This window comes from Triturus cristatus, chromosome 6 (genome assembly GCF_964204655.1).
Source record: "Triturus cristatus chromosome 6, aTriCri1.1, whole genome shotgun sequence".
Classification (NCBI taxonomy): Eukaryota; Metazoa; Chordata; class Amphibia; order Caudata; family Salamandridae; genus Triturus; species Triturus cristatus.
The window spans coordinates 1,747,057,660-1,747,067,392 of NC_140589.1; the positions used below are offsets into that span (position 1 = coordinate 1,747,057,660).

Here is a 9,733-nt window from a genome sequence, read left to right on the forward strand (position 1 = left end):
CTGAAGGTGTTGAACTGTCTTGGGAAACATTCTGTTTTGGCTGATATGGACTAGGCTGTGTCTTACCAGTAGCCAAATTGTGCTTTAAGACAGGGCAGTCTTTAACGAAGTGTCCCGTCTTTTTGCAATAATTACATGTGCTCTTCACGTTTGTCTGGCTACCTGGTGTCTGTTGGCGCTGGGGTGCAGTTTGGGCTACTAACGCTTTCATCTTGGTGTCTTTCATGCGTTTCTTATCATTTTCTTCATCCCTAATGTGATTTTGGTGGTATTGTAGCATTTGTAACACCTGTGGTGGTGTATGTGCTTGCCAGGTACTTTCTACTTTTAGTACTCTTTCCTTAATAGCTGGCAAGGCGTTGTCTACTAATTTAGAAACAAACAGATGCGGGTAAGCTTCGCTTGTCGGCGTAAGGCCGCTATTTACCGCAAAACATTTTTCAAGTCTGGTGTAATAATCTCCTATGTCTTCACCATGTTTCTGTTTGCAGGAGGAAATGGTATCCCAGTCCTCCTTTTTCACTGTCAGTAACTGTGGTAGCACCTTTAAAATAGTGCCAGGAAGTGCTTTTAGTCTGTCTCCTATACCTTGACCTGCTACTCTAGTATTTTCGTCATTCTGAAGTTCAGTCCATCTAATGTGTTCACCTGCTACTTCCCAATCTTTCTCTCTTAGTTTGTCATATATACCCGATGGCAACAACAATTTCAGAATTGCTGTGATATCAGAAAGTGTATATGTTCCCATCATTAATACATCTCCTAATTCTTTAAAGAATCCAGCAGGATCCTTTGAGTGGGAGGGAACCATCTCTTTTATCCTTAGTAACTCAAGTTTTGTCAAGGGTACATAAATAAAAACGCGTTGTAGCGCGCCATTCGTGTCAGCTCTGGGGTGGACCTCTCTCATGGGGAACTGGCGTGTTTGAGGAAGTCTATTAATTGGTCCACAAGTATTATTGAAAGATTTATATTCAGTCGTTTTCTGGTATTTCTGTCTAAAATCTATGAGTGTGTTGAGAAAAACTGAACTATTGTGGAGGAACATGTTATCAGCGCAGTCAGACAGAAAATCTTCGAGTCTTGGATCATGTTTAAAATGAGTGTCATTGAGTGTGATGAGATGTTGTACCATGTAGAGACTTGCTAATCTTTGATGTGAGCGTGGTAATGCTAGAAAAAGTTGGGCTATGAGATCATTGTCATATATCTTATATTGAGAGACCCATAGGGTCGCAGTTCTGGCTATTTCCTCCTCCTCCGGTGTAAGCGGAGGTTCCTGGTCTAACCAGTAGTCTAATGCATTGGATGTTTTTTCAAATAACTCATCTGGAGATGACCGTTCAGAGTGACCTTGGAGGAATGTAGGCGGGGGTGTTCGTGAATTAGGGGCGGAAGAACGAACGGGTAGGACTTTTTCAGTAGGTTCAGTAATTTCCTCCTCAAGTTTCTTATTCTCTTCATTTGTTTGCAAGTTTTGCAGAATACGGGTCACATTACGGGTGAACCTGTCTAGTGCATCATTTATAAGTTCTAGACTAGTGTGGTCGGATGCGGAATCTAATAAGTCAAAAAGTGAAACTGGTACATTTCTTTCCTCTGCTTGTATGTGTTTTATGAAACAGCAAAGGAGGAACCTATACATGTGCATTTTTACAGGGTGTGATCTTCTTGTAGTCATAGCGTTAATGGCTCGTGAGTTCTCTCCAGGACGAAGAAACTCAGAGGCCGCTTGAAGAAATGTGTCAATTGCTGGTAGATGTCTTATTTCTTCCCAGGAGTCATGAAGTATTTTACTTATTCGGCCCGCCTCCCCTGTGTTGCTCGGAGTCGGGTCATAGGGGCAGTCGGGAATTGTTTTACCTGGGTCTGGACCTACGGCACCCCCTTCTGGAGTGAGAGGTAGTGTGTTATGTTGTAAAAAGGGTGGCGGAGGCAGAGGGTGTTGAATTACTGGAACCTCATATGGAGGTGGAGTATCTAAGAGGAAATTGGTGAAAGTATCCTCTGGTGATGGGGCGGTAGGTTGTGTCTTAGGTGGTGCAATGTTAAGGTTTTCAGGTGCAGATGGCAATACAGGATAAAAACCAGTAGAAATGGCTGTTTGTTCCCTTTTATTCCTTTCACTAACTACTTCTTTCCCTATTTCTTGTAACTGTTCTTTCTTGGCCTGCTCTGACATTCTCTTACTCTTTTCAACTTTATGCAATTCCTTCTGTTGCCTCCTATGGGCTTCTTTTCTCCATAATTCCACCGAGTCACTTTGTGACTGGAGGACTCCCTTTTTCTTCCACATCTGTTCCTCTAATTTTATAATACATTCCATGTCAATAGTACAATTTTCAGGCCATCTATATCTGTGTTCTAGGTCTTTAGTATAATCCACCCATAAATCACAATAAATAATTGCACCGACACCATGTTTTGCATACATGAAGTGTCCTGGAGTATCCCGAGGAGGAAGGGGAATTTCCTTCTCAAGAATACTCCTTTTGGTTGCTATCTTACGTATTTTCGAGAAAATAGGCATGATGGCAAGATTTTTCAAAGATTTAGAATTGAGAGAAAAAGAAAAACAAACAGAACATATATCTTTACCGTACCCACGAAAGTGGTGAGTCCGTCTTTTATACTAGTTTAGCAGTCCTCTCAAAATAAGTGAGAAACCAACAAAAACCTGTATCTTTACTGCACCCACAAAGTGGTGAGTCCGTCTTTATACTTTTCAGCAGTGCTCACCGAAAAAAAATAACTGGAAGGCCTCTTGAAGATCTTAAAAATGCGCGTAGCTTCTAAGGTGGGACTCGCAGAACCTCGGATTCGTCTCTTCACAGGTTGGGCTCTGGTTCAGGACGTTCCGCAATTTTCCTCACCGCCTCGTGTGGATGCCGGGCCGCAGTTGGTCCCCCTCTTTGCCTCGAGGGAGTTAGCGGGAATTCCCCGCGTTGTGCACTTTGAAGTCCGTCAAAGGTCAGGAGGGGACAGTACCGGGTCCAATTTCACCGGCGCGTGGGGAAAAGGGAATGTCCCTGTGCGGGCGCCAATTAATGTGGTAAATTAATTCAATATTACCTCATCTCAGAATTTCTATACTTAATAATCATAATTTCAGTCAAAGCAAAGAGAGGAGTCCGTGGTGTTCGAGTAAAAAAAAGGGTCCAGTAACTCGAGTTAAGGGGAGAGCTCCAGCACCAAGCGGTTACAGGAGTGGTCTGCAGTTTTATTCACACATCAGAATATTTATACAGTTTTCAGTCAATAGGAAAAAGAAGAAAGGAGAAGTGACAAGAAAAAGGGAAGTGACAAGCAGTAATTTCCAACAGATGTGTCAAGGTAGGGGCGTGTTTTGTGTCTCGTGAGAGGGCATGTGATGTGTGGAAATGTGTTCTCTTTCAGTTGAAGGCCCTTACTCATTCGGGGGTTTATCTCTGGCTTAGAGTCAAGAAATGGAAGCATCTTGTGTAAAACAGGAACTATCTTGCTGGTTCTGGGAATTGGCAGAACCACAGAAATGTGTGTTCACAGTGTACAGCCTTGTGCTTCCTCTATTAGTTGGTGTGATTTCAGGGCCTAACCTCGTGCTTCCTCTTTCAGTTGGGGGTGGTCACAGGGCAGCTGGTGTGACAGGCTGAGTCACCAACAATGGACAGGATGTGGCTGAGTCTCTGGCACAACTGGGTGAAGGCACACAGGCAGGCTTCTTGGAATTGGCTCGACCACAAGGAGCAGGGGGTTGTGCAAGATTCAATGGGGATGTGAAGGACAGTTTTCAGACAAGTTGCTGAGAGCATGTCACACACAAAATGGGTGTTTGTCTGAGGCAAATGGCTACCAGGCAGAAACAGGGAAATGATGGGGCACAATTGTCAATTTTATTTCCACATTCCCTCCTTGCCCCAGAGTGTACCTATATTATATCCCAATGTGCATGAGATCATCTATACATTCTTGTAGCATAATTCTTTCCCTTTCTCTCTGCTGGACAAGTGGTTTAGGAATGCAGTTTGCAGCGCATAGACCGCACAGGGCAGGACCACATTGGATGCAAAGGCAGCATCCAGTTATTATCAGGAATATTATACCTGCTGCTGACAGCAGTTGCCATCCCCAGGACGATATTATCTTCCAGAACCAATCAGACCATGTCCAGGTGCCAGGTTCTTGATGTAAACTTACGGCTATCTTGTGTAATTTTGTTATGGCCGTGTATACAGATGGGGAATTATCAGGAATAAATATACAGCAGCTAGAGCCTATAATTTTACAGGCTCCGCCTCTGTCAGCCAGGATGATGTCAAGGACAAGGCGATTTTGGAGAGTAACCAATCGTATTGCGGACTGCTCCTGGGTTAAGCTCCCCAGGGCAGATGCCGTCTGGTTTACAATAGCCTCTAAGGTCCTTGTCAACCTGCGTATAAGCTTGCTGTTCTGTACAGGGCCAACAAAGAAGAAGAACCCTTTGTTAAAATCTGTATACTGTTCCCATGAGGTTTCTGTTCGGTCAACCAAGGAGGAATCGATCGTTCTTTTATGTCTGACATGGGGCACTAGGAGATCTCGGTGGTAAGTGGATGGGGCCACAAAGACAGGGGGTAACAGGAATGCTATATAACAAGTTCCCCCCCAGTTCAAGGGCAGTTGCACATAGGCCGTTTGGCCACAGACGAAATAAGTATGGCGAGATGCTTGAAATGAGGACTTTCCTCTGTCTTCAAAACTTATAGTGGTATGACAGTCACTGTGTCCTAATGGAAGAGAGCCATTTTTCTGGATGCACAGGTGTCCTTTTACTGGTGAGACCGAGATGGAAGAGGGACCAGCATTCTTTTTAGGTTTGGTATTTAACATCTTGTAGGACATGGTCATGTTCCCTTGCTTGTATTCTTCACTTTCTAGGACTGTTCCTGTCGCCTGAGGACTTCCATCCTTATTTGGGTAACAGGCAGCATTAAGTACCTTGTTTAAGTTCCCCCAAGGCCACCCATTCTTGCATGAATTATTTCCGTCAGGGCAGGAGGTGGGGGTGGTATCGTCAGCTGTTATTAGGGCGAACCAGGCTTCACAAGTCCCATTATGGGAAAATGGAAAGGGGAAAAGAGGCATCCCTCCCTTTTTCTGATGAGGTGGGAGGCGGCCACATATCCAGCAATTTGTGCTATTGCTGGTCTGATGAGTGTGGTGTAACATCTGTATAAAGGTATTGTTTTGCAAGGCTAGTCTATGGGCTTGTTCATGAGGGGGTAGGTCATGATATGTGTGTTCCTGAGTGCTGTTGGGTGCATGAGAGGTGTGTGGTGTTGGAGGAAAAACAGTGTGGAGGATCCAACCAAGACACGTCATAATGGTTATGAAGAAAAACAATATCATTAAACATATGATAGAACCACTACGCAATTTCTTAAAGTTCTTGTTTCTGCGTTTCATTCTATCTTTTTCCCACATAGTCAAGGTGTTTAAATCCATCCCCATGCTCCAACCGCTTCACCACTGGACTTGCGCCCAGTGGACTTAATTAGCCAGAGTCCGGATGGCAGACCTCAACTTTGATTTATATTCTTGTTGTGGGGTCAGTTCCAAAGGCACAAAAGATTGTTCTGTTACAATGTCACTAGGGTTGGCAGCGTCGCCGGCAACAGTGTCTCTTTGTCCAAAATATTTCCGGCAGTGGCTCGCGTGTAGCCAGCCCTTCCTGCCTTCGACCTTCACCACCGTCCGCGTGGTTAGGAGCGCGAGCTTCGGAGTCTTCCACCTGGGCTGAAGAGGACTGGTCCTGTCGAAGTTTCTTATCATCACCCAGTCGCCGGGTCGGATGGTGTGTTCTCCAGGGGCGGTTTTGTCAGGGAAGGCTGCAGCGACCTGTGAACGACAAGATTGGAGTGCAGACATCAAGGAAGCCAGGTAATCAGTCAATATTCTGCTGTCTACATCAGTAATTCTTTTAGGCATTGGCGTACCCCACATATTTGGTGGTCTGCCAAAGACCACCTCATACGGAGATAGACCAGTTCTGGAATGTGCTACCATACGCATGTAGAAGAGGGCAACCGGTAAGGCTACCATCCAGTCCACGCCTTTGTCTGTACATATCTTGGCCAATTTTGTCTTCAAAGTCTGGTTGTGTCTCTCTACTAGACCTGCTGCTTGAGGATGTCTTACGCAGTGAAATTTCCAAGTGTACCCTAACAGAAGAGACACTTGCTTCATGAGTTCAGAGGAGAAGGGCTGGCCGTTGTCTGAGTAGATGACGCGGGGCAACCCATATCTCGGTAAATATTCTCTTACTAGTTGCTTAGCAGTTGTCGTTGCAGTGTAATCTGGGACGGGATAGGCTTCTGTCCATCTGGTCAGAGCACATACTACAACTAGCACATACTTGTGACCTCTACATCTCTCCATCTGGATATAGTCCATTTGGAGAACTTCAAATGGATGGTCAGGGGGTTGGAATCCACCCTGCTCCACCTTTGTGCCTTTACCTGGGTTGAACTGATTACAAATCATGCACGTTTTAACTTTTTGTTTGGCTGCAGCTCTCAAATGTTTGTTGTGCCATATGTTCTGTATGCTGTCTAACATTGCTTTTTCTCCCAGATGCGCTGGTCCATGTATGGTGTTTATTATAACCTGTACCATAGCATCCGGCAGAAACCATACTGCTCTTTCAGGTGTCATCCAACCCTGATCTGTAAGGACCCCTCCTTTTTCCTTCCATTCTAGCAGTTCCTGTGGTGTGGTGTGACTTTGGACATCCTGGATGTCAGAAAAGGGGTCTCGTATTGCGTATTGGCGGTGTAGTATATTCAATTCTGTGTTTGCTGCTAATTTGGCTGCACTGTCTGCGGAATCATTTCCTTTTGATATTTCATCGGTTCCTTTTGTGTGCGCTTTACACTTTAATACTGCAACTTTTGCTGGTAACTGACTGGCCTCTAAGAGGGCAGTGATGAGTGTAGCATGCTGTATTTTAGACCCGTGTGATGTGAGGAATCCTCTCTCTTTCCACAATGTGCCGAAGTAGTGTACAACCCCGAAAGCGTACTGTGAATCAGTGTAAATGTTAACTGATTTTCCTTTTGCTAAGTGACATGCTCGTGTTAGTGCTATGAGTTCGGCTGCTTGTGCCGACAGTATCTCTATCTTGTGTGCTTCCAAGGTGTTTGTACCATTTGTGACGGCATAGGCTGCTGCTAGTTCTTCAGTGGGGAGTCTCATGCAAGAACCATCAACAAAAAGTGTCATTTCTGCCTTAGAAAGGGGAGTATCTTGTAAATCTGGTCTGGGTTTGGTCACTAAATCAATTATGTCAATACAATCGTGAAGTTGTTCAGTAGGAGAGGTCAGTGGCAACAGTGTTGCTGGGTTTAAAATGTTGCATCGTCTAATCTCAATATGTGGCTGAAAAAGCGTCATCTCATATCCGGTGAGTCTGGCTATTGTCAGATGCTGTGTTTGCGTTCTGTTTAGCAGAAGTTCTACAGCGTGTGGGACCTGGACTATCAAATGATGTCCCAATACAATAGCATCGCTTTGTCTAATAGCTTGTGCAGTAGCTGCTACTGATTTTAGACATGCAGGTAATGCTTGTGCTACTGGATCTAATGTACTTGAAAAATAACCACATGGTCTATGTCTGTCTGCTTGAAGTTGGGTCAGGACTCATAGTGCTGTACCTGAGTTTTCTGTTACAAACAAGATAAAATCTTTGGTGTAATCAGGTGTTGCTAACACTGGGGCTTGACACATAGCCTTTTAAAGAGACTGAAAAGCTTGCGTGTGTTCATCTGTCTAGGGTAATTGTGGAGTAGCGCCAGCTTCGAGTGTTGTCAGCTGCACTAATGGTTTAGAAATGAGTGCAAATTGCGGGATCCACTGTCTACAATATGAGGTGAGACCAACAAAAGCTCGAACTTGTTTCTGTGTTGTTGGTTGTGGTATTTGTTGTATGAGCTGGATGCGTTCCTGTGTAAGCTGCCTACCCTCCTTTGACAGCAAGTGCCCTAAGTATGCCACTTGCTGTAAACAAAATTGGAGCTTACCAGGGGAAACTTTATGGCCATTTGCAGCTAGGAATTCTAGTACTAGTAGTGATGCTTCAGCACATGCTGCGTCAGATCTGGCCGTAATGAGGATATCATCAACATATTGTAGTATGGCTGTATCCGTGGGCATTTGAATAGTGTCCAATTGTCTTTTCAGCGCTTGGCTATATACACTTGGACTTTCGGTGAAACCTTGAGGAGCTCTTGTCAATTGGAAACTTCGTCCTTGTAAGGAGAAGCCGAAAAGGTATTGACTGTCTGGGTGAATGGGTATACTGAAGAATGCGTTTTTTAAGTCAATGACAGAAAAATGCGTTGCTTCTGCATCTATGGCTGTGAGTAAAGTGGAGATGTCTGGGACCACAGGGTGTTGTGGAATGACACATTTATTGAGCTCTCTCAAATCCACCACTAGTCTGTAGACAGGTGGTGTTCCTGGTTCCACTTTTTTATGAACTGGTAAAACAGGGCAATTGCAAATGTTCGAAGTTGTTTCTTTAATCACACCTGACTGTATTAGGTCCTGAATAATTAACATTAATGCTTATTCAGCTTGAGGTGGAATTTTGTATTGTCTTATACGTGGTAGTTGGGCTCCCTCTTTCAGTGTAACCTTGTGAGGTGTTATTTCCATACATCCTACTGTGGTGGAATCAGTGGCCCAAAGGGTGCGTGGCAAATCTTTCAAACGCTCGTCTAATTCTCTACTTGGGTAGTGGCCCTTAAAATCTCGTAGAAATAATCTGACATCTTTAGGTGAGCAAACAATAAGAGCTCCTAATTCTTTCAATGTTTTTATACCAAGCAAATTTTCTGGACATGATTTTGGCAATATAAGATCTGTAGTTGTCGTGAGGGGACCAACCTGCAAGGGCAGTGGTTTTGACGTGGCGTTTGTCACAGGTTGTCCGGAGAAACCCAGAGAAATACTTTTTGAACCCGAGAGAGGAGCCTCTGGGACTTCTTGATGGCTTATTGTTGTTTTACTGGCCCCAGTGTCTAGTAGAAACTTTCTATCCTCCCCAAGAAGTCGGACCTCTGTAAATGGGCCTTTCTGATCTACTGGGATGGGGATTAGGGGCAGTTTGTCATCTTCTCTCCCTGGGCAACATCATGAAAAATCTGGGTAGTATTCAGTGTAGTCGCTGTCTATAATGTTCATTTGGGCCATTTGTGTTGTCTGTGGAACTGAAGGTGTTGAACTGTCTTGGGAAACATTCTGTTTTGGCTGATATGGACGAGGCTGTGTCTTACCAGTAGCCAAATTGTGCTTTAAGACAGGGCAGTCTTTAACGAAGTGTCCCGTCTTTTTGCAATAATTACAAGTGCTCTTCACGTTTGTCTGGCTACCTGGTGTCTGTTGGCGCTGGGGTGCAGTTTGGGCTACTAACGCTTTCATCTTGGTGTCTTTCATTTTCTTCTTCATCCCTAATGCGATTTTAGTGGTATTGTAGCATTTGTAACACCTGTGGTGGTGTATGTGCTTGCCAGGTACTTTCTACTTTTAGTACTCTTTCCTTAATAGCTGGCAAGGCGTTGTCTACTAATTTAGAAACAAACAGATGCGGGTAAGCTTCGCTTGTCGGCGTAAGGCCGCTATTTACCGCAAAACATTTTTCAAGTCTGGTGTAATAATCTCCTATGTCTTCACCATGTTTCTGTTTGCAGGAGGAAATGGTATCCCAGTCCTCCTT

The 9,733-nt window shown here is 44.4% G+C and overlaps 1 protein-coding gene across 1 annotated transcript; it reads right to left on the reverse strand.

Moving 5' to 3' along the window:
• Positions 1 to 1,027: 1,027 nt before the first annotated feature.
• LOC146821916 (endogenous retrovirus group V member 1 Env polyprotein-like) lies at positions 1,028 to 5,469 on the reverse strand. The gene has a single exon (XM_085613008.1). The coding sequence runs from the start codon at positions 5,467 to 5,469 to the stop codon at positions 3,913 to 3,915; it is 1,557 nt and encodes a 518-aa protein (XP_085469134.1). The 3' UTR covers positions 1,028 to 3,912.
• Between the last annotated feature and the right edge of the window lie 4,264 nt (positions 5,470 to 9,733).

What these genes read in the sequence shown, in the direction of transcription:
- LOC146821916 (XM_085613008.1), bottom strand. Translation starts at nt 5,469, where the DNA reads ATGGGGATGGATTTAAACACCTTGACTATGTGGGAAAAAGATAGAATG.